At 36.8% G+C, this 25,137-nt stretch overlaps 3 protein-coding genes across 4 annotated transcripts in view; 1 reads left to right on the top strand and 2 right to left on the bottom strand.

Annotated features, from left to right (window-relative positions):
- LOC128020774 (metal transporter CNNM4) overlaps window positions 1-15,816 on the bottom strand; it is a 20,081-nt gene extending 4,265 nt beyond the window's left edge. Inside the window, exons 1-7 of one of the 2 annotated variants that reach the window (XM_052607436.1) lie at window positions 14,405-15,816; window positions 12,628-12,771; window positions 11,624-11,758; window positions 11,368-11,537; window positions 5,850-5,946; window positions 3,415-3,504; window positions 416-591 (exon numbers count right to left, since the gene is read on the bottom strand). In XM_052607436.1, coding sequence (XP_052463396.1) covers window positions 416-591; window positions 3,415-3,504; window positions 5,850-5,946; window positions 11,368-11,537; window positions 11,624-11,758; window positions 12,628-12,771; window positions 14,405-15,782 — 2,190 coding nt within the window. In that variant the 5' untranslated portion in view covers window positions 15,783-15,816. The remainder of the gene's footprint in view (window positions 1-415; window positions 592-3,414; window positions 3,505-5,849; window positions 5,947-11,367; window positions 11,538-11,623; window positions 11,759-12,627; window positions 12,772-14,404) is intronic. The other variant, XM_052607435.1, reaches the window with a different exon arrangement.
- The window catches only part of LOC128020776 (tubulin alpha chain, testis-specific-like), a 25,581-nt gene extending 4,361 nt beyond the window's left edge, over window positions 1-21,220 (top strand). Inside the window, exons 2-6 of the mRNA XM_052607441.1 lie at window positions 17,584-17,806; window positions 18,773-18,921; window positions 19,011-19,163; window positions 19,924-20,451; window positions 20,627-21,220. Coding sequence (XP_052463401.1) covers window positions 17,584-17,806; window positions 18,773-18,921; window positions 19,011-19,163; window positions 19,924-20,451; window positions 20,627-20,920 — 1,347 coding nt within the window. The 3' untranslated portion in view covers window positions 20,921-21,220. The remainder of the gene's footprint in view (window positions 1-17,583; window positions 17,807-18,772; window positions 18,922-19,010; window positions 19,164-19,923; window positions 20,452-20,626) is intronic.
- On the bottom strand, window positions 20,961-25,105 carry LOC128020777 (vacuolar protein sorting-associated protein 37B-like). The gene is made up of 4 exons (XM_052607442.1): window positions 24,913-25,105; window positions 23,708-23,879; window positions 22,622-22,692; window positions 20,961-22,535 (listed from the first exon to the last, which is right to left on the bottom strand). The coding sequence occupies exons 1-4, from the start codon at window positions 25,024-25,026 to the stop codon at window positions 22,134-22,136; spliced, it is 759 nt and encodes a 252-aa protein (XP_052463402.1). The 5' UTR covers window positions 25,027-25,105; the 3' UTR covers window positions 20,961-22,133.
- Between the last annotated feature and the right edge of the window lie 32 nt (window positions 25,106-25,137).

Here is a 25,137-nt window from a genome sequence, read left to right as displayed (position 1 = left end):
ATATATATATATATATATATTAATTGTGGTCATTTTTGTTAATGTTGTTTTTTTATATTTAAATTATATTAATAGTATATATATATATATATATATATATATATATATATATATATATATATATATATATATATATATATATATATATATATATATATATATATATATATTTATTATGTGAACCTGAAGACTTAATGATACTGAAAATTCAGTATTCCATCACAGAAATAAATTACTTTTTCAAATATATTCAAATAGAAAACACTTACTTTTAAACTGAAATATTTCAAAGTATTATTGTATTTTCGATTAAATGATTGAAAAGTCCCATCGCCTTTTCTGAAGTCATACATACATTTGTGTGAAGACCAGACTGAAACCTTGCTGTTATCAGCTGTTTATAGACGTAACATACCTTCACATACTGCAGGTCAGTGAGGGCCCGCACGTTAAAATCAGGGATGTACTGTGCCACAGGGCTGTTATTGAGCTGACTGTTACTGCCGATGACGGACACAGAGTCGACTCTTTCTGTGTGGCTCAGAGAGGCCGAGCGGTTCAAACCACTCAAGTGAGACGGGGAGCGAAACTCTGGAACAAACAGGAAAACCCCTCAGTTCATGTCTCGGCACGCCTGCTTACAAACACTCACACACATATGAAAAAGTCAAGACGACACAAAATACACACACAAATGTGGCAAATCTTAAAAAATAAAATTAATAAAATGATGTCGTCGATGAGAGGGACAGAACAACAATAAACAAGGAGCCACACACAACTCATATCACATTTGAAATGAACGGAAAGATTATTGCAAATGATTGGATGGTCATTTCAGACGTGCATTTGTGTAGGAGCACCATTCATTTGGTTATGCTGGAGAAGCATAGATTAGTGTGTGCTAATCAATACTATAATATTAGTATGTGTCTATAAAGAACAGAGGATGTACATGAAACCCTCGATTACCCAAAACCACGTGGGATCAGCAATGTAATGTTGATACACTAGCGCCCTCTATAGATGCTTTAATGAACTATCTGCAACATTTACTAGGATTAGACGGGTTTAACTGCGACATTAGCAAGAAAACAAGAACAAAAATGCACAACTGAGAATGGTTACTGGCAGAACTGGGTAGTATTTAATTAAATTTAATCTGGATTCATAATCAGATTCCAAAAATTAAGTAATTGTAATTAATTAACTTACATTTTTAAATATTCGTAATCAGACAGGTTACTTTTTTTTATTCGTTACATGATGAATTCCCAAACTTTTTTTTTTGGTCATCTGAACCTCTTTCAACTGATATTTTCTTGAAGTACCCCAGAGATTAAAAAAAAAATATATATTTGAATAATTAAATCACATTTGAATGCTTCCGTTTCTCTGAGGTTGCTTAATGGTCACCTGACATGCAGGTAAACAAATAAAATATTTCATTTTGTTAGTAGGTGTTTTGAATTGATGCTATTTTAAAAGTATTTCTTTTTACATTTTTTACGATTAAATGAATTATTAGCTTTCCATTGAACACAAACTCCCTGCAGTTCCATTAACTCTCCGGTTATAATCAATGAAGTAATTTGCACCGCAAAACATGCAAAGTTTGATATTGATAACGGAAGAGACTGAGTATTATAGTGTAGCTCGTGTCCTCTCAAGAGTAGTTTGGTCTGTAACGGTAACCAAAGTGAACATGATTAAAATTCATGACGAGTTGCTGACAAAACCAATCATCATACCGATATCATAGAATTTCGATGATATCGGAAAATTGCCTTAGTATTTGACTATACTACATTGCACTTGTCAAAAAAAAAATGGACAGGTGGTTGAAAATATCTTACAAAATAATCTTAATCTTAAAATGGTCACAAATTGTATAACACGTTACTTTACATAATTAATATTCATGAGGTAAACCGTGCAAATGACGGACTGAAAATAAATAGAAAACAAAAGTTGCACTGTACAAAAAAAAGTTTTTTTTAAATATATTAGTTTAGATATAAAAAAAAGACTATATTGGCGTTTCTGAAACAACTGTCTTAGTTATTTTGTTGTTTTAATTTTTAAAATGTCAATTTACTTTAGTTCAGTTTTAGTAATTTTACTAAAATAAATTGAATTAGACAAAAATCTGAAATTGTAAATAAAATAAGTTCTATTTTATATATATATATATATATATTTTTTTTTTTTTTTCAGGTTATTGGTTTAGGTTTAGCTGATAACACTACAAGTATTTAACACTTATTGACTGATAATGTGAATAAAATAATATAAAATATAATGCTCCCGTTTCATCATGATGTCACAAACAAGTCTTCATTCGTCCTCACAGAGCTCATGGCACGTTTTCTAGTATATTCTGATACTAAGGCAACTCAGAATGGAGCAGGACTGAATCTTCAGGTTGGTGTATGTCAGTTGCAGGGGGTCAGGTGTGATGGACAGGCAGCAGGGTGAGTGTGTTAGTGTTAGAGCAGAAGAGCTCTTCAAAGACTGAGCTCAAGAGGCACCCAGTCCAGCAAGCTTTCATTTTAATAACACTCATTTAAATCAGTGTTTATATGTCACATGCCACATCATGCATTTGAGCTAACGCTCACAACAAAGCTAACAACTCAAAACTAAAACAAATAAATACTTTATGCACCCAAATACTGGATGAAAGATGGAACTATTTTCTATCAATATTTTACACAGTAATAAAATGTATTTGATTATAATACAAGACGATGCCTAAAATTGTGTCTAGGTTTTGAAACAGAGCTTTGTATTACTAATTAAAATAAAATATAAATCAAATAAAATTTCAGCCAGTTTTTTTTACTTTTATAGTGATTTTTGTAACTTGAAAGGACTAAAAAGAACCATGAATATACCATAAAAGTTAAGTGCTATAGCCATATGCTTTATTTCAGCTCCTCTGAATGCAAACAATCATTCTGTGTGAGAAGAAAAAAATTAATAAAATAAATGCATGTCATTATTTACTGAAAATTGTCTGCTGAAATTGTCAAATTTTATATTTGCAATTCTTGTGGCTAATTTAAGTCAAGTTTGAATGTTTTGAAATGAACGCGAGCACTATGTAACTGGAAAATACTGAATATTTCCTACTATTTTATTTTTTTTTGCATGTGCATTTTTAATCGACTGGAACTAATTTCTATTAATATTCTATGCAGAACTTAAATGTATTTTTATTACTTTACATACAATGCCTGCAATTGGCTTTGCATTACTGTAAATAAATACATAAAATGTGAACTTGCTGGACAACAGGTCATAGCATGATAAAGGTTATTTTTTCATTTTAAACTAGCTCCTGTCCCACACTGACCCCCTGTTAGCTACCCCTACATCCCTGAGTTAGCACCCAGCATGCAGGGCATTTACCTGGGAAACGCGAGAACAGAGAAAACCTCTTAAGCGAAAGGCGGCGCGGACGAGGCGACACCACGGAAAGAGAAAGAGGGGGGGTGACAGCTGAGGAGGACGGGGGGAGAGGAGAGACAGAGAAGCTCTTTAAACACGCCACGCATCAACATCCTGCCGAGAGCTGCTTCAGCACCAGCACAAATCCCTCATTATAAAACACTACGGGATATCATATTTTCTTTGAAGGGGTAATACTTTGCTATTAACTTTGCCTTTGAAAGTACAACACATTCTGGTGCTGTTAAAAGGTAGGCTATATTTCACCCAAAACTTGCCGCTATCGCTCCAAACCTGTATGACTTTCCTCCTTTAGTGAAACCCAAATATAGACGTTTTGCAGAATGTCTAAGCTGCTCTTTTCCATACAAATAAAATGGTCTTCACATTGCCAATAGGCTTCAAAAAGAATCAAAACACCATAAAAGTGGTTTATATATACTTGGTCTAAATATCTCTTTTAAATCCAAACCATAATTTTGAGTAACAGCAAAAATTGATTAAAAAGTAATTATTAATGAAGAATTCAGACCTACAGAGTCTTACACTAGCAGTAAATCTCCAGCCGAAGGCCAGAGGGCACGCTCATGCTGAAACTTCAAATATGACTCACATATGCATCGCTGCAGCTGAACAAACAGAAGATTTAACTGCTTTCATTAATTCGACGAGACTAATAAAACACACAACTATGACAATATATGGCTTATCAGAGTTTGTCTTATCATTTTTATTATAATAAAGTATATAATAATGCAATAAGCATGTGTAGTAAATGCTGCTCCATCTGAAAGCACGTGATGGAGATTTAATACTAATCACAGAACCAGCTTTACTGATGAAATACAAATGGCAAATCGTATTTGATTAATCGTGCAGCCGTTGTTCTAAGTTTTAAGTCAAAAACATCAAATATTAGTTTATAGGCGCTTAACTGTATCAATCAATATTATTCAATGGAATAATACTCAATTACTCAAAGAAAGATTCTCTGTCATAGCTCTCAAATAACTATTACACATGCAAACATTTTAACTTGGTGCCTCAAGACTAGTTGTGGCTAGTTTTTTGTCAAAAATGTAAATTTAGTTAGTTCGTGTTTGCCTAAGTGCATCAAATTTGAATGTTTTGATTGAATGCAAGCATAAATTTGATTTGGAAGATAATTTTATAAATATATAAATAAATTAGCCCCTGGAAGCAGTTTTAAGGTGGTTTTTTTTGGCAAGTATAAAACAAAGACTATAGAAATACCAAGATTGTTCACTCCTATAATTTATGAATGGGAACAACTGCAAGGCGCAATATGGTGGAATGGTCCCGCCTTCTAAATGAAAGAGCCAATCACTGATTAATAAAGTAATTGCGTCACTGCAGCAGCTGTTAGAAGCTCCGGTTCCCAAAACCTGAGACTAGACAAGCCACTGAGCCAATGCTCATATGTAGTTATCAGCGCATTATAACTGTGCATACGCATTGGCTGGTCTAGCCTGAGAAGCTTTTTTAATGCCATTTAAGCATTAGAAACACCATTCATGGGGCAGTCCAGTTCAGATTATGTCACGGTTTTCAAATATGTAATTTATTTGTGAGTTCATTAGACCGTTTTCAGGATTCCCACATACATTTAGATAGGACTTGGTCTTGTTTTAGCTATCTGGAGGCTTTACAAATATGGCCACCGGGTGAACAGACTTTCCTTGAAAGAGACTTTGGACTAAATTAATCCCCATCCATTCGCAATATGTAGGGAAAAATCGGCTTGGACATTCTGCAAAACATCTCCTTTAAGCTCTCAACGTTGAAAGAAAATCCGAGCTTTGGAAGGACATGAGGGTGAGTACATGCCCTCGTCTCTTACGCAGTGTTTCTCAAAGCACACACAGCCACACAGACACATGCTAAGCACATAGATGTGATGTTTGGCACATGAATGGACTGCAGCTGGAGGTGAAGAACAGAATCAGACTGCATTATTAGTGACACTCGTCCAGCAGACGTCCTGCAGCCAAATTGTGATTATACAATACAAAAGACTAAACTTACATTGACAGATCATGACAAAGTGCACTGAGAGGCGCTGACAAGATCCATTAGTTAAACTAAGGCTGGGCACCCAACATATCAACAGTCATTGTTACCATAAAACTGTCTTATTCAGAAAACGATTACATATTACACAATTCTGTCAGCATTCACTCATCTGAAACTTTGCTGGCCGCTCTTTTCCATGGAGTTACAATGACTGAGAAGCTTTCAAGCCTCCATTAAAAGATACAGTTTTTGACACATGGGTGAGTAAATAATAACAGAAATTATATTTTTTTTTTGGATGGATTTCTTTAGTTGGGATTGTTTCACACTTTTTTGATAAAGAAGCGAGGTAAAATACTCACCCAGGCATGGTGTAGACAGTGCCATGACTCCATAATAAGAGAAAGGCCCTGTTTCAAACATCATATTCTCATTTCCAGCCTCAACTTCCACCCGACCCTGAAAGACAGGTGTGAGTTAATTAGTTTCATTAATTAGAAAAGCCAGTCTTAAACATACTGTTGTATATATATTTCAAGAATAATTTGCAAACGAATAAATGAGAGCTGCCAACTCCTAATAAAATGCAAATGTAATCAAATAAATACATTGCTAATAAAACCTACGTAGCTTTTACGTGTTGTCCTTCAAGAGACCTCAAGAACCCCCACTGGTTTGTTCTTAAATAACTTTAAAAACAAAACATCTTATTTTGAAATCTTAACCGGTTTCCTTGAAGAACAACCTGTTGCGTCTCCATAATTAAAGACGAATGACACAAAACCCAACCGAAACTGTGAGGTCAGGACTTCAGTAGTTTGAAACCACATTCGAGCATACACATACATTTTCCAAGGTCTCAGGCATCATATTTGCCCCGTTTTCCATCCCAATAGAGAGTCAACCTTTCCTCTCATTTTCAGAAAACGGTAACCGGATCCGCGGTGCTCGGATTGCATGACACACGGATCCTGTCACTCTATCGGAGTCTCCTCTGCTCTGGTGTCTATATTCAGGTAGACACTCCAAACACAAACAAAGCTCGCCAACTTTGCTGCTTTTTGTTACAACAGCAAACCAGAGCCAAACTAATTATTGACAGAAATACTATTATTTCTAGTAGTACTAAACAAATCTCCACAATTATACACAGCACCAGTCAGAAGTTTGGTTTCAGAATTATTATTTTGTTAAAGAAATTATACTTTTATATAGCAAGGATGGATTCAATTGATCCAAAGTGACAGTAAAGGCATTTATAAGGTTACCAAAGATTTCCATTTCAAATAAATGCCATTCTTTCGAACTTAATATTCAAAGAATCTTGAAAAAAAATACATCAGTTCAACAAAAATATTAAGCAGCAAAAACTATTTTTAACATTGATAATAATAAGAAAAGTACTTCAAACAGATCATCACACATCAATAGCTAAAACTAAATTTACTAAAACCAGAAGACGTAACATAATCATGCATGTCCTAAAATATTACATCTAAAATATTTTTATGTATGTGTGTATATATTAGGGATGCACGATCATGATTTTTCATGGCCGATTCCGATACCGATTTTTTACAAGCAAACTGGCCGATTCCGATACCGATTTCCAATATTTTTTTATCTTTAAGCAACAAACAAGAAAGAAGGAAAGTGTGCATAAACAAGATGTTTATTTGGTATTTAATTTGCCAAACTGGCTTTTGGCTATTGAAAAAAATAACTGCAACCATCTGAAAAAATAAATAAGTAAATAATAATAATATAAGTAAAATAAAAGTGAAACAGTAAAAAAATATATAAGAAATTATATTTATAATTATAACTATTTAAATATAAAACATATTTATCTTAATTAGATAAGATAAGTCCTTTGCTATTTAACAGATGTTAACAAATTGTAATTTGATTACACTAATATAAAAAAAAAATATTAATACCATTTCTATATAAGTAAAATCTTTTTACTTTTTTATGTTTTTATTTAAATAGAGGGCATAAGAAATTTTCAAATAAACCAATCAAAACAACACACAATTATTGTTGTTTTTTAATACATATATGTTGTATATTATAGATACTATAATTAATTTGGTTTTTTTTCTTTTTGAAAATGCAGTTTAATAATTTCATAAATATAATAGATTATCTATTACATTTGAACTCATTTTGAAACTTAAAATAAAGGCAGATGTATTCCGCAAAATGAGCATTTGTAAATAAGCCGCAGGAGTTTGATTTATTTAAGCAGACATGCGGTTTGATGTCCAGTGTGATGTAACGTTCCCTGACACATGCTGTTTGTGCTCCGTATGACATTGTGCCGCGGGGATGATTACGACTGTGATAAACTCTCTCACACTGAGGTTCTGAAAGTGTTAGCCTTCTCCTGGCTGACCCCGCACCGAGCACACAGCAAATCTGATTTACTGATCCCCGGGGGCCTGTGCGCCACATCGGCCCGGTGACCTATCACAGCTCGTTCTACCTTGACCTTGATGCTTAGTAAGCTGCCGCACAAATATTCAAATCAGATGACTGGAAAGTATAATAGTTAAATATAGTTCTATAGTTAAAGGTCACGCTATTGTGTTGATCCTACTTCGAGTTCAAATATGAGTCAATATCTATATATGCATTATCAGCTTTCTGTAGCACAGACATCCAAGAGTCTTTCCATCAATCTCGCCTCTGATTGGACGGTTTCAGAAAAAGAGGGCATGGACAGAGCACAGCTTTGATTGGTTGTGCATTCAATTGTGTGTGTGTGTGTGTGTGTGTGTTTCTGGCAGAAAGGGGGTGGGATTAGAGCTGCTATGATCAGGATCCCTTTCTTATGTAAGAGGGATCAATTAGTGAAGGGCAGGCCTGTCTGATGCAGGGCCTCTTCGAGCTAAACGTCTGGCTGACGGGCACCAACGAGCTGCCAATCTCAAAATACGCCACTACAAAAAGGTTGAAAATGCTAACCAGCAACCAGTGGTACTTGCTAAGGCAAGCATTACTAATGCTCAACCATTCAAATTACTAAGCATTAAACCTCTGCATATTTTATTCTATGCTGCATTCTCAGAAAAAGAGCCAAACGGTCACCTATTTATTCCTAAAGGATGCATATTAGCATCTAAATGGTACATATTTTTGTAAAGGTACCTCCTAAAGCTTTTGTACCTTTTTTTTTCCTGACAGTGTAAGAATATGAACGATGCCTCAAACTGTGCAGAGAGGTGCACTGTTACTTCAAGTGATCAGACATATAATTTTTGCTTGGCAAACAATAAAACAGACAAAAAAAAAAAAAAAAAAAAATAGTAGGGCTGTCAAATCGATTAATTGTGATGTACATGGATACATATGTACATACATGTGTGTATATAAAAAAAAAAAAAAATTATATATATTCACACATACGTAAATATTTCTTAAATATGTGTGTGTACTTTTTCTTTGTATGCGATTAATTGATTTGATAGCACACACACACACAAAAATATATATTTTAATAAAATTTAAGAATGGACCCAAGTCACATCTAAAGATGACTACAGAGGGGCAGTAAGAAAGCACTTAGCAACCGTATTCCAATACTTTGATAACCACTTTACCCTCTGGTCCTTAAGTGTTTTTTCATGTTAATTATCCTAAAATTTCCTTGCACACTGAGTCTGATGCATATAATCTGTTGCAAAAAAATTAGCAAAACCGTACAAAATGGAGTCTTCTAGCAGTGAGGATGATTTTGTTGGTCTTGCTCTTCTTAAAAAGAGAAGAAAGAAAGAAGAAATACTGGATCCATCATCTAATCTAAGGAGAGTTTCAACTCCGTGTGAAGGTGCTGCGAGATTGTCCCGGGCAATTCAAAGTTAAACTCGGGATGTCAGTGGCTCTGTTTGATGCTTTGCTAGCGATATTTGAGCCACATATTAAAAAGAACAACACCAATTTCCGTGACCTCAGTGTGCAAGGACCAATACAGTGCTTTGTGCTGCAGGAAGCAGCCGATCAACTTGTCAGACATCTCTCAACCTCTCAAAATGCTTGCTACGGATGCGAAGATGGAACAGGATCCGAATTTCTTTTATAACGAAAGTTTCGGATGCGTGATTGAAAAAAAGTATCTGTCCTGAGGGAGCAATATCTATTTCAGACTCCTCAAGATGGCGCAAATTCTATGTTATTTGAGCATTAGTTTCCAGAAGAAATGCGTATATTTAATTCATTATTAATTTAACTGATGTTCAAATCACTAACTGTTAAAAAAATAACGTTGTTAACAAAATCATTGCTGGAAAGACATTCGCAGTTACCCTACTGTTTGACAAAAACAAAGACATAATAACATAAATCAATGAATGTGCATAAATAGAATCCACTTAAAACAACCGAGTAACTACGTCGCAATGCCCTGGAAACCATTCACAACACCGTCATCATGGCTGTGAGTTTTTCACAGGAAAACAACACATGTTTTCTTCAGAAAAATCTGGTCTATTTTTGGACTCATCTAATCCTCTACTCAAAATTCTGACCAATTACAGCCAGGCAGACAGAGATATTTGTGGATAGATGTATGGTGAGGGGTAACCAGCCCTGGGAAACAGGAAACTGCTCTGACCTTTTCTCCTTCTCTCAACTCATCCAAGCTCTTGCATGCAGTAAAACAGTACCAGACAGTTCATTATTAAAAAGGTTATATTTTTATAATAAGACATGTTTGTTTTAAATGAAAATCACTACAAGAGTGACAGGGATTTCTGAATGGTTATCAGGGTGTTGATACGCAGTGTTTTTTTTAATAAAACAATAAATCCATAATAGCTTGTCACGAATCATCATTAAAAGTCACAGCAGTAATAAGAAAGTTGATAAATGTGACCCCGGATCACAAAGCCAGTTTTAAGTCGCTGGGGTTAATATTTAGCAATAGCCATAAATTATAAATCGTTCTTTTATGCCAAAAATAATTAGGATACTGAGTAAAGATCATGTTCCATGAAGATGTTTGGTAAATTTCCTACCGTATATATATAAAAACTTAATTTTTGATTAGTAATATGCATTGCTAAAGGTTCATTTGGACAACTTGAAAGGCGATTTTCTCAGTATTTTATTTATTTTGCACCCTCAGATTCCAGATTTTCAAATTGTTTTATCTCGGCCAAATATTGTACCAAAACCATACATAAATGGAAAGATTATTTATTCAGCTTTCAGATGATGTATAAATCTCAATGTCGAAAAACTGACACTTAAGATTGGTTTTGTGGTGCAGTGTCACAAGTTTGGTGACAAAATCCCCAAACTAGCAGCACTGCAGATCATTCCTTCAATATTTTTTTAATAATCTAGGTTTAAGATAATTTCTATATATACACTAAAACATTTTTTATATATTTATAAATGCATACATTTATAAATAGATTTCTAGTTGTATAAATTAGCATTAGATAATGTATTATGATCAAACAAATTATAGTATAAATTAACCTAGATTAATAAATGCTGTAAAAATCCATTGTCCACTGATAACTGATTAATGTTAACTATAAATCATCCTATTTTTAAACAGCATGTTTTAGTTCTCTTATAATTTGATATATACACATTTATTTTTGAATCTATTATAAGTATTAGCACAGACATCCTCGAGAAGCAATAGTAATTTAAGCAATCGTGATAGTGATGTTTGCCTTAGCAAGCTCAATTAACATGTGACTGATTGCTGAAGGAATTAGCCCACTTTCTGATTTGACTTAAAGGCACTTTTACTGGCAGCTGACAGCATTCTCAAACCCATCGAAATATTTAATAACACACACATGCAGGAGAGATGTTCAAAGCTGTATTCTCCACGCAGGCCAACCAGTCAGATTTACTCACCTGAAGGATAAGGATGAAAAAGTCGGCAGGTTTTCCACGCTGATATAAATAGTGCTGTTGCGAGCGCTTGTCGTTCTCATTGAACTTAATCTCCTGAATGACATCCGGGTGCTTGAGGATTCGCAGTAAGACCTTGTCCGAAATCTGGAGTGGACAGAAAAGGCTCACCTCTGTGGAAAGATGGGCAACAACAAAAATCAGCCGTTATCTGCAATGACAAATGCTCAAAGAGAGAGAGAGGTGATAATGAACTCACCAGTAGCGAGGAAACGATGCGCTGCTAGCATTAGTTGAGGCGATATCTTGGATTTGGATTCACTCTCATGTTTGAAAGCAGAAAAGTCCCTCTTGTTCTTGTTGGGATCCACTTTCTTTCTGTTACTATTGTCAGCTAGAAGGCAAAAAAAATTCTTAATCTCTCAACCAATGCTCAGCTTGTTTCCCAAAAGCATCATAAGGTCAGGTTTCACTAGACATATAAGGAATCATTCAACTCGTGATGCGTTACAATTCACGATACGATTTTCTCACTATTTTTTTTTAAATACAAATTATAAATGAAAAGGTGTCATATAATAGAATAGGTGTCGTATAAATGAAAATCTCAAATTAAAAAAAAAAAAAAATACAGATAAAATAAATCACTTCATATAAACAAACTAAGGCGTTGCCTCTGCTCATTCCAATTGAAATTAGAGGCAATTCGATGCTGCATACATTCCCAATGAGCAGCTGTTGATTTAAACTAATGAAATATTTCAAAATGAAATTGAAGCAGAAACAGAATGGTGTGACTTCAGCTTTGTGAAGCTACACTGTATAAATTATATTAGCACAAAACAAAAACAGCAGATGGGCTGAATGAGAACACAAATTCACTCTCTGCCAGTAGATGGCGCTTATGGAAAAGCAGTGCTGTTGTAAACAAAGAAAATACTTCAATATGCAATTTACAGAGGTAATATGAAAAGAAAATACCATCTAAACTTTTCTGAAGAAAGTTCTCCTAAGAGAACTTGTCGCAATTCATTTAACATCTCCACCGACTCAACCGTTTTTTTATCGATTTTCAACTGGCTCGGCATGCATCGTTACATCCCTAATTGGCACCAATAATCTCAAAGATCTACTTAAGATCATGATGCTTTTGGGAAAGCCTAGATCAATAAACCGAACCAATTAATACATCAATTACATTTCCATGGGTAATCTCATGTCTAGACTAGTAAACAAGCAAGAAAATAACTATCACAAATGTACTGTAAAGATCAGACTCGTCCAGGATCTCAGATTTGATGATCTCCTCGATGACGTCCTCCAGCGTGACCAGACCCAGGACCTCGTAGAACGGATCTCCTTCGCCCTCATTATTCACCTTCTGAACGATGGCCAGGTGGGATTTACCTGTGGACAGAGCCAAAGATCTCAGACTAAACATATTGAACACTGGGAAAAAAGGGAAGTAAATGTTCTAAGTGTTGTAATTGCAAACTGAATGGCAGTTTAATGGTTATTAAGTTTTAGTTCACACCAGGCTAGGAAACCCACTGAGTGGGTAATAATTCAAACCATATTCCTATGGAAGCACTGCATGGACATGCATATTAATGAGCTGTATTAATCACTGCAGTCTGAAAACCCCATGAATTATTCATCATCTTGTTTTATCTGAGGGGCCAGATCAATCATAACCAATTAAGCAATACTGGACCATAGGGCTTCATGTTTATAGCCAAAAGAGTCAATCAGATCAGATCAGAAGTGCTACTAAACTTAGAGCTCAAAGAGCTTAGGAGAGCGAAATTACAGTCTGGGATTAGAAAAAGAAAAGAAAAAGGGAAGGATGGAGTAAAGACACTTTGACGTCAATCAAAGGGAATCTGGAAACACCACACAATCAACACTTCTGGACAAAAACTATAATATATTGAATCGTACGACACTTAATGCTAGAATCTGAACCAAAATAAATGGAAGGACTAATACAGAAGTTCTGATCAACACCGAAAACCAATTATTATTATTCTTTTGTTATATGCTAATGCATGTTTTCCCCCACTAAAGTTTTGAACTATATTTAAAATACAAGTCAAAGTCAGGCATTAAAATGTGTATTTTCAAAATTGGCCAATTTTAGGCTTCTAAAAAAAAAAAACATTCACAATGTTCACATTTTTGAATGACTAAAATGATATCATGCATTTTTTCCCCATTAAATACAGGGATTTAGAGCAAGATCAAGTCATATTTAATAATGCAAAAAGCATCAGACAAGCAGTCTGCTTAAGAAAAGAGCTAATATTTTCTCGCTGAAATACACTCCAGTGTTCCTGAGGGATCAGCATTTAGCAAACCACCCACATTTAATTATTTGCATTCTCATAAGCTCATTTTCCATACATTCATATCTCAGTTGAGCTCGTTTTAAACAAATAAATTCGAATAGGATTTAAATAGTTTCTACAAATGTATCATCAAATGCAGCAAAAGCAATGTCTTGAGTTGACATTCTGGACAATACAGTGCCTGTCACATTGCTTTTGTCCCTCTGTAGTGCTGCAGCGATTGAGAGAGGAACAATACAGTGGGATGAACTTCAAACCACCATTCATTTTAAAACACCACCCATATAACTCATCTTCAATCAAACATCTCTAATGGATGAACATTAACGAGTACTAATCTGAATATTGAGGGAAACGCGTCTCCCTAAATTTCTATGGTGTTACGGCCCCAAATCTGAAGGTAAAAGTGGTCGAACATCAGAGTGATTGTGCAAACTCTGATGGACAGATGATGGTGTGTATTTTTTAAGAGCATCAGGTGCTTTTGTCAGCATGGGATACCTCTGTCTTTTCTAGAAGAGCTTCATATTGATTGGAGGTTGATACAGGGAGCATATGGTTATTGATTCGGCTCTCAGGGGGAGTCTGAGCACCCATCAGAATCAATATGAGGATGAAAACAACCGCACGAGCCACAGCCTTTGCTTCCTGTGAGCACAGCAGGTTGTTTTTAAACTTTCAAATCCACTAACCTTTCTTAAACTCCTCCAACATGGCATCCAGCTTAGTGTCGTGGAAGACGAAATGCACCGGGTGGTTGTAGAACTTAGTGACCGTTTTAAGCGTCGTGCAGTCGTCGGGGTCAACGAAGGCCAGGTCTTTGACGTACAGGACGTCCACGATGTTGGAGAGCTCGGTATCGTACACGGGAATCCGCGTGTAGCCGCTTTCCATGATCTCAGACATGGTATTAAAGTCGAGCACGGTGTCAATGTGAATCATGAAGCAGTTGCTCAGAGGCGTCATCACATTCTCAACCGTCTTGGTTCGGAGTTCCAGTGCCCCTTGTATGATGTTCAGTTCTTCTTTGACCAGGTCGTTGTAGGGTTCGGTGACCCTCAGCATCTCCAACAACTTCTCGCGGTTGTAGACGGTGCCGATTTCCTGCCCAAGAACGCAATCCAAGAGCTTACTGACGGGGAATGATAATGGGAAGGTCAGGAGCATGAAAAATTTGGTCAACATGATGGTGTTGGCACCTACAGCCAAACCGTGACGCGAGCACAGAGCTTGTGGCACAATTTCACCAAATATGACAATGCCAACAGTAGATGCCACTACGGCTCCCAACCCCGACCCAATCAAATCATCTAGCAGGATTGTTAAAGTTGTGTTGACCAGCACGTTACCCAACAATAAAGAGCAAAGCAGATAGTTGCCCTTGCTTCGAATGGGTTCAATTTTTCGCGCATATTTCTTTTCCTTATTAGTTCCACAGCTTTGTACAATGCGAAGCTCCATTGGATCCAATGCCATGAGCCCCAGGTTGAGCCCACTGAACATGCCGGACAGCATCAGCAAACCTATAATAAGGATGATTTGGAACCAAAGAGGTAGAAAAGATTCTTTCTCCTCTATGACTAACAATCTTCCATCGCTTTCACCCAGCTGGACCCATTTGTCTCCCAAACCCTGCCTGACACATAGGCTGTAGATCTTTTCTCGTTCACTCTTACGCAGTGGCTTCACATACACACTCACCAGACCTGACGTCCCTCTGTTGCTCACGTTCATGAAGGTGCTGATGCTCAGGTCTTTGGTGAAATCCTCACAAGTCCTGTTTAACTCGTCACTGTCCTCCGTATCCACATACTCTGTGAACCTGATGTGGGATGCTGTGTCCGGGCTCAGGTGCAGCCCATAAAACCTGAGCACGACGTTGCTCTCCTCTGTTACCTGGATGAGCCCGTCCTCCGTCGTGCTGGCCGCTTTGCCGCTCCTCTCTAGCCGCATGCCCAGGATCTGACTGCTGGAGTCGGGGCTTGACGTCTCCGTCCGCCCGCCGACAGAGCTCCAGAGGAACACGATGAAAGTTAGAAGACACCCCTGTCCACTCCGCTCTGTCGCCATGTTTGTTGCGCTCTCTCCGCAAGGCTGGACCTTACGTCACGTCATCGCTGCCACAAACCCGCCCTCTTATTTGCATAATGCAAAATTGCGCAACGCCCACTTAGTTGCGTGCGAGTTCTTATTTAAAATACATAATGTTTGGGCTTTAAAGATAAACGTCTCATGGTATTATAAGATAGTAATTTTTAATGATCAATTGTGGTAATACGTTTAAATAAATGTAAGCATCTAACAGGTTTACGATTAAACATGATATTTTTTTTTCTTCATTTGCGTTTTTGTCTTAATTGTGTAATAGCACGAGCCCCGTGTCCCCTTATATCTCATGACAAAATTAAATGGTTAAAAAAATAAAAGTTTTACATACACACACACACACACATATATATATATATATATATATATATATATATATATATATATATATATATATATATATATATATATATATATATATATATATATATATAATTAAGTGTTTTTAATCATTCTATCTATCTATCTATACAATTATAAAAATGAATTTAATTATAATTAATATGATTTAAAAAAATAGTAATTTAATGACAATTAAGCATTTTTCAACATCAAATCCTTTATTTTAAGACTTAAATAATGAGTACAATTTGTTAAATTATTTTTCATTATCAGTATAAAATAAAAGCAGTAGAATAAATACTATCATCGTGATAGTAATGAAAAGTAAATGAATCAACGGCAATAACCTGCCATAATGTAATACATCAGTGGAATTTTTTCATCAGTGGCTTTGTTGTTAACCGAAGTGTGTAAAATCAATGTCATTGTGTCTATTGACCGTCACTGCATTTCGACCTCGGTCAAATATGATGCAAGTGCGTCCTCTAGTGTTACAAATAAACATTAACTCATCAACATAGTGTATTTTCTTAAATGCACTTTATTCTCAGATTAGTGAATAAAAATGTGCACATTTAAAACACTCTTTAACCAAATATAACTTTTAACATCAGTTCCGGTCACTCACTGATGAAGAGACAACACGTTTGCTGAAGTAATAAATAAAACACATAGCGTCATTCTGAAACGATGCATGACAACAAATCCTTGATATTGTTCTGCAATCATTCACTTGGATAGTTGTTTACATCTGTGACATACCACTTTTTTTTTATTGCACGATATTTAATTGATAAATATATTACACATCTACAATTCGGCAGCGCTGGTAAAAAAAAACACCAGGGAAATATTTCTATTTATCATAACTTAAATAAATTCCCATTATATTAAGATTACATTTTAAATATTTTACATGTGGACCAATAATAATCCTTCAACAAGTGACTGACATTTATATTATAATTAGTTTCAGAAGATAAGCCAATAACCGATAAGGTGGGCGGGGTCAGATTCCACTAACATATAAAAGCCTTCGAATTAATTTAAAAAACGATATCATCGGCACAGACAATGTTTTCTTTCTTTGCGGCGAAATCAGGAGAAAATATAAAGTAAAATTAATCAAATTTCCAGTGTAAATTCGAAGGCTTACGTATCTATCTCGCATTTACATTAAATATCTTAATATTAAATCTATAAAATGGTAAGTAAATTTGTCAGTATCTGAAAAAGTTAAACTAGCAGAGCGGTTGGCCGACTAACGGTCGGTGTTTTTTTTTCCAGATGTATGAGGTTTATATTATAAATATCGTGATTATTACAAATTAACAACAAATTAAACGAGCAGCTAAAAATAATACACGTTTTGACGTTGCAAATGGTCTTAATTCGACTTACTTTTTATTTTATTTTTTTTTAGCGCGAGTGTATCTCCATTCACGTGGGTCAGGCGGGAGTTCAGATCGGTAACGCTTGCTGGGAGCTGTACTGTCTGGAGCACGGAATGCAGCCGGACGGGCGCATGCCCACCGACCAGACCACCTCCGGCGGAGATCAGTCCTTCAGGACTTTCTTCAACGAGACCGGCGCCGGGAAAAGTGTGCCCAGAACTGTGTTCGTGGACCTCGAACCCACCGTCGTTGGTCAGGATGCATTTACACTGCAATTCTTTTATAAGAATGTCGAAATACCATACTACAGTTAACGCTAGTGTAACAACTTTTTTGTATAAATGATGGCTAACATCAAGTTTTCTGCTGACATCATCGGCCTCTAATTTTTTTGAAACCTTCCTCTTCGGGGGCGGACTTGGGGCCCTAAGCAAATTTCAGGTATGGGCCCCCAACACAATAACTATGTGCTCTGCACGCCTAACCCTCATTTCGCTTGCTCTCTCTCTCTCTCTCTCTCTCTCTCGTAGTTTATAGTTTATTTACCTGTTTACAACTCAAGTAAATAGTTGGTCAACTCAATACTGTTCTAAAGCCATCTTAGGCTACCTTATTATTATTTTTTCGGATTGCAAAAGAATGTTTGCACTTGTCCATTTAATGAATTGTAACCTTTTTCAATCTTTTTAAAAAAATGATTCAAATTTCATGAAATTATCCTATGCAACTCATTCCATATTCCAAGTGTTCTTAAGGCATATGGTAGGGTTTGCTGAGAGTTTGCTCAATCTCACGACGTTCTGTTAAGCAATGAAGCTGACAGCACTGCACAATGAATCTCTTAATTACATGTATTTACACATTGTTATAACGATTCGCAAGCTTGCAGAACTCAGCACTTGACAAAAGTGCTTGTTTTGATCTGTAAGCATTTAATGCTCTCCAGAACACAAATACAAACTAGTGTTTGCCAAATATGTTTTACCAATATCAGATTGGACCCCCAATTCCCCTTGGCCCCAAGCGGCCATTTACCTTGTTTTTTGGTTAAGTCCGCCCCGGTTCCTCTCCAAAAATCTGTCAAATAGAGACCACTTTCACCATCTCAGTGTTACTTTTGTATTAGCCCTTGACTCTAAAGTGTGCTTTGGTCTGATCTAGGTGCCCCTGGACTGTGATTTGTATGCACCCTTACCTTACTCTTTTTTTCCTATTCAGATGAGGTTCGAACTGGAACATATAGACAGCTGTTTCACCCAGAGCAGCTGATAACTGGGAAAGAGGACGCTGCCAATAATTACGCCAGAGGCCATTATACCACTGGCAAGGAAATAGTAGATGTGGTAATTGACCGTGTTCGCAAACTGGTGAGATATTTTTCTCTATTTTGATATACAACATTTATTGCAATTACATATTTATAGATGAATTAATAGTAAGTGTCTTTTGTTTTTAGTGTGACCAGTGCACTGGACTACAAGGATTCCTCATCTTCCACAGTTTTGGCGGTGGAACTGGTTCGGGTTTTGCTTCGCTGCTGATGGAGAGGCTGTCTGTTGATCATGGCAAGAAAGCTAAGCTCGAGTTTGCAGTTTACCCTGCACCTCAGGTACCTTTTTCACCAGTCAAGATGTTTCACTGGAAGATCAAATTATGATTAGTTTGATTAAAGATCAAAAAAGCAAAAATGCAAACAAATCCAAGGATTATTATTTTTTAGACATTTTTAAACTACAATCACCCAACCTAAATGTTTTGTCACCCAGTGTATTGGTGTTTTACAATATATAATGTTGTTGATTCATATTTATATTGTGAGTAAGATACTTAAAAGAAACTTCCAAACACTGAATTGAATTTATTTTAACTTACAGAATAATCTATTTAACTTTAAAATAGGTTTATTTAGGTTGATTTCTCTTTAAGACCTCATGCCCGGATCAAACTGTTACACATAATTTTTTTTCTTAACTGTCTCAACATTTACGTAAAAGACTGTATACCAACAATGTTTAGAATAAATCGACTATTTACATGAATACTAATCAAGACGGGCACTTTGACAGGCATTTTGTATGTATTAAGCCATTTACGCAAAGGCGTGGGCTCTCAGATGCATCTCTATGTGCGTGAGTGCACAGAGTGCGCAAGTACGGAATTAAGCACTTGAATGTTTAAAATTGTATGACTCAAAAGCACGTGCAAATGGTACATTCCGAAATTCTGTCGCAAGTGTCTTTCACGTTCAAATATTTGCATGAATTTCAAACGTTACAAGCGTGGAAACTGCATGAATCAGTAGAATTATGCGCAATCCCGTGCCGAAATTCAAGACCTGAAACCTGTTGACCTTTTGGATTTTTCTTGAGGTTTCCACCGCAGTGGTAGAGCCCTACAATTCTATTCTGACCACACACACCACCCTGGAGCACTCAGACTGTGCTTTCATGGTGGACAACGAGGCCATCTATGATATCTGCCAAAACAACCTTGACATAGAGCGGCCCACGTACACCAACCTCAACCGCCTCATTGGGCAGATTGTGTCATCGGTCACCGCCTCCCTGCGATTCGACGGAGCTCTCAACATCGATCTGACAGAGTTCCAAACCAACCTGGTGCCGTACCCTCGCATCCACTTCCCCCTGGTCACATACGCCCCGGTGATCTCCGCAGAGAAGGCATACCACGAGCAGCTGTCCATCATGGAAATCACCAACTCCTGCTTTGAGCCAGTCAATCAGATGGTGAAGTGCGACCCTCGGCACGGGAAGTACATGGCTTGCTGTATGCTGTACCGTGGAGATGTGGTTCCAAAGGACATCAATGCTGCCATTAGAAGCATAAAGGCCAAGAGGACCATTCAGTTTGTTGACTGGTGTCCCACAGGGTTCAAGGTCAGCCTATGTGTTTATTCTAAATTCAATTGTACATTGGAAGCAAAGCATCATGCAAAACTATTACGAGTGGAATAATGATACAACACAGCATACAATAGTAATGTTTGTAAATATTAGCTTGATGTTTGTTAGGTGTGAAAATGTGTGTTCCTTGCCTTTTTACCATTATCAGGTTGGTATAAACTACCAGCCGCCAGCTGTGGTTCCAGGAGGCGATCTGGCCAAAGTTCAAAGGGCAGTCTGTATGTTGAGCAACACCACAGCCATCGCTGAGGCCTGGGCTCGTCTAGATCACAAGTTCGATCTAATGTATGCAAAGAGAGCCTTCGTGCACTGGTACGTTGGAGAAGGTATGGAGGAGGGCGAGTTTACAGAGGCCCGTGAAGATTTAGCCGCTCTCGAGAAAGATTACGAAGAGGTGGGAGTCGACGCCCCCGAAGGAGAAGGTGAAGAGGGAGAAGAATAAATAAAAGTTTTGAATATAATAATAAATACTGACATTGCACTTTTGTCTTTAGGCATTTATTAATCAGCATTAAAAAAAATCTAGTCACCAATATCCACTTATCAGACAGCTACAATGTACAGTACTTTACATAAGGAGTGTTACAGGTTACCACACTACAGATAAAACCGTTCAAAAGGATTCTGCACCATTAATCGTCTTCAGAAACACTAAGTTGTAGATGGCTTCAAAGATTTATCAAAGCACAGCGACGGTGTGGATAAATGCTTTCTTCATTAAACGTCACTCGTTTGTTCTGTTGCAAGGCACATTTGATTTCTTTTACCTGTACTTACATCAGTGTACAGAAAGTGACTTTACTCTAACTTTACAGACTTGCATAATAACATCCTTCATATAAAACGTGCACAAGACTTGTCACAACCCAGCATGACAGTTCTTTGATCAAAGTACCTGCACTTCTCTGCAAAGATAAGATTTCATCAGAAATGCAGTGCCAAAATAGATCACTTTACATATCGGAAATGTTGTAAACAGCATTCTAATTACTGGTATATAATATTTTTATTATATTAAGTATAGTAGCTATTTAAGGATAGTTTTTTTTTTTCAGTTTATGATAACTAAACTGTTTACTAAAGTCTGATTCACACTAAGAAAGTCTTTCTATAACAGACTTACTGTCAGGCCGGTCTGTTAATGCCACAGGAGTATTTAAACATTTCATGTTAGAATGAAATCAAATGAAGTCCAACAAAGCCACTATATTCAAAACCACTTAACAGAGCGCGCATGGAACAGGTGGAGTGCATCTTTGGTCAGTTTTTAAACCAGAAGTCCAAAATTCCAATATTGTCTGTTATCGTTACAGTGACAATATTTTCCTCACAAAATAAAAAGTACACAGTAAAAGTGTCTTATGTGTGCATAAGGACCTATTTTCAAATCCATCTCAATATCATTTTCAATTAAATTTAGATATTTACATGAGAAGTGCAATACCCCCATTGTTTAAAAGACACACTACTTTTCAGCTTAAAACTTTTGATTCTGAATCATAATCGTCTTAATGCATCTTATGTTATGCAAACAAACTGAAATTAATTCTGTGGAACTGCAGAAACCCAAACCTGTTTAGGATCAAAGTGCATCTAAAGAAAAAGGGAGGACATCACGTTTCACGTTCTAGTGGAAAGGCTCAGGCAGAAGAACATCATTGCATTATGAAACCTGCCTGCGGGGGAAGACCAGCGCCGGGTCCTTGAGGGAGTGCTTGTGGGTATGGACAGGAATATGATGGCACCGTGTTTGGCAGAGGAGCACCGAGGCTCTGAGGGTTGTAAGGCATGGCTGATGGTTGAGATATCTGTGCAGGTCTTACATGAGCTGGAGAACCATTAGCTATTTTTTGGATAGGTGCGGTGAAGTTATGGGTCTCCTGAGGTTGTGAGGGATCATTAGAGGAACCCTGAGGAAGATGAACCCCCTTCAGCACCATCTCCTGTAGTTTATCGATCTTCACACGCCTCAGATGTGCCAGCTTCCTCTTGCTCTGGTAGTCATCAATGAAGCAGTCCAGAGGCACAGATCCATCCAAGAATGAATCAGCCATGTTCTACGAATCATAGGGGGAATCTTAGGACACTGTTCGTCGTGTAAAAATCAGTTATGAATTTCTGAAAACATGGACAGTGTTGTCACCTCTGTTTCTTCTTCGATCTTGGCTCCCTCGGTTTGCAAAAGAGCCAACAATGTGTCTAGTGATCTGTTTCCTGATAAAAAGATCCAGTTTAAAAGATGAATATATGTAAAATTACGTCAATATTTCGTCAGTGGCATCCAGTTGTGCTACATTAGCAGTTAGAAAGACTGTCACATTAATATTGCAATCTCTAATTGGACAGTAGTCTGAGAAATAGTTATTTTGCATTTTAAGCCAATTTTGATTAATGAGTCTGCTCAAATAATAATGGGTCATGGAGGAACAGTTCACCCAAAAATTTAAATTAGCTGAAAATGTGCTCTCCGACCACTCAAGAAGAACATGAGTTTGTAGACTTGAAAAAATGTAGCACTAAATCACTTGCTCATCAAAGGATCATCTGAAGTGAATGGGTGCCGTCAGAATGAGACTCCAAATAGAGTCCCGATGAATGAGAGTACCAATGAATTACTTGTGAAGTTTTTATCAGCTGTTTGGACTCTCATTCTGACGGCACCCATTCACTGCAGAGGACCCAATTGAGACAGTGTTGTGAGCATTTTGCATTGCTTTCATAGAAAAACTGTACCAAATAGTGATCAAGCAGGCCCATAACGGTGTTTTACATAATGAGGATAAGTTTACATCAGTGTAGAGTTTCTTTTGGAAATTATTGAAGCAGTCTTTGTATCAGTGTAATTCTAGTCTTTCTGCTGTATCCTACTGACCCTGATAAACTCACTTTCAAAACTTCTGCTCGGCTAAATTTACTCTGACAACACAAGATTCTTAAAATACATCATGGAGAAAACTGGATAAATACACAGAACAAAATACAATCTTTTAACACTGACATGTGTGCAGTTCTCTGCAAATCCTGTCTTCTCACATGCTACGATTGGTCGATTATGTACAATGCCTAGACACTATTTGTCAAACTACTTTTCAGTCATCCTTAAACAAATATGAACACAATAGAAAAACAAAGCCAAAACCCGGACAACACTTGATCTATTGATTTATCATTTGAAACCCAACAAACATTTGTGAAATGGTTTGAGAAGTGTGGTAAGTTCATATCAGACCTAGCGTGGACCCGCGGAGCTGGTAGGACTCGTGCAGATCTTGTAAACAGCAGTAGCGTTTGGTCAGCTGGATCTTCTGATGGTCCAGTTCAGGCTGCAGGTTGAGGTTCTGCTCCGCCAGGCTGCGGTTACTGGCGATCGTCAGCTCTTTATTCTGCTGCATTTCCTGCATCTGTGACAACAACAGCGAAGTCAGAAACCAGAAAAAGCACAGCCAAAACTCCAGCCACCTGGATCAAATAATTTATTTCCCTAATACCCCAATATTCAAATCATCATGATGCTACATTTTCCCCCTTAAAAACACATGACCAAAATTGTTATACAGTATGACTGGAAACTCGTGCATTCTTGATGCATGGAAAACTTACAGTTAATGATTAGTGTTTATTTCCAGGAACTTTTTAACTATTTAATAATAGAAAGCAAGATTACTTAGGCAGCACATGCACATTGGGGGGGAATCAAACCATCTAAAAGGACCTATAATTACAATATAATTTAAGAAAATGTACTGCTTAATAAGAGATTACAAGAATGGCCAAGTGAATTATTGTGAAGTGAATTACATATATATATATATATATATATATATATATATATATTAAACACACAGTGTTTAATATATGTAAATTTTTACTTTTAAATAATTATAATAATCATTTACAATTAAACAAATAAAATTTAATTGTATAGTAATTTGTTTAATCTAAAAAGCATTTTTGACTTTTTTAGAGGTGGGAAAAGGTAAAGGATTTTAAAAAATTACACGAAACACTAACAACTAATAATCATATTATTGATTATCATCAGCATTGCTATATATATAGCAAAGAAACTGCTGAACTTGATCAGTCGAGAGGAGGTTGACAGAAGCAGGTCGTTCGTACAAAAAGTCTTTATATCACAGTCGTTTTTTGTCTTTATTTTATAAGGGCAGTTCATATACCGCCTCCGTTCTGAAGTCTGGCACTATCCAGTCACTCCTTCAGTCAACAACACTTTCCAATATAAAACAATACTGATGTAGTCAAAGGTGAAAGGTCTCGGTCCCAGAATACAACACAATAACACAAAACGCGACAGCAGCAAGGCAATGAAAGCCCGAGCAGCTGTCACTCATCTGCACTGACTGTCAGCACAAACTCTCACTCTTTCCGGGATTTAATGAGCGTTTAATGGCTGTCGCGTCTGCGCTCACTCACCTCCTCCATCTCTCTGACCATTTCCCGGAGCTTGCCATCGTCCTCCAGCAGTTCGTGCAGCTGTGTGGACGAGTACGACTGCAGTCTGTCCTCGAAGCCGGACATTTCTCCCATAGCTTTGTTATTGTCTCTCCGCCGCCGCAGGGAAGTATCTTGTGTTGCTCCTCGGCCGGAAGTCGAGTAATTCCCGTCAAATCAGCGCGTGTGAATGGACGTGACGTCACG

Source organism: Carassius gibelio, chromosome A10 (genome assembly GCF_023724105.1).
Source record: "Carassius gibelio isolate Cgi1373 ecotype wild population from Czech Republic chromosome A10, carGib1.2-hapl.c, whole genome shotgun sequence".
Taxonomy (NCBI): Eukaryota; Metazoa; Chordata; class Actinopteri; order Cypriniformes; family Cyprinidae; genus Carassius; species Carassius gibelio.
This window is presented reverse-complemented; position numbering and strand designations above follow the sequence as displayed.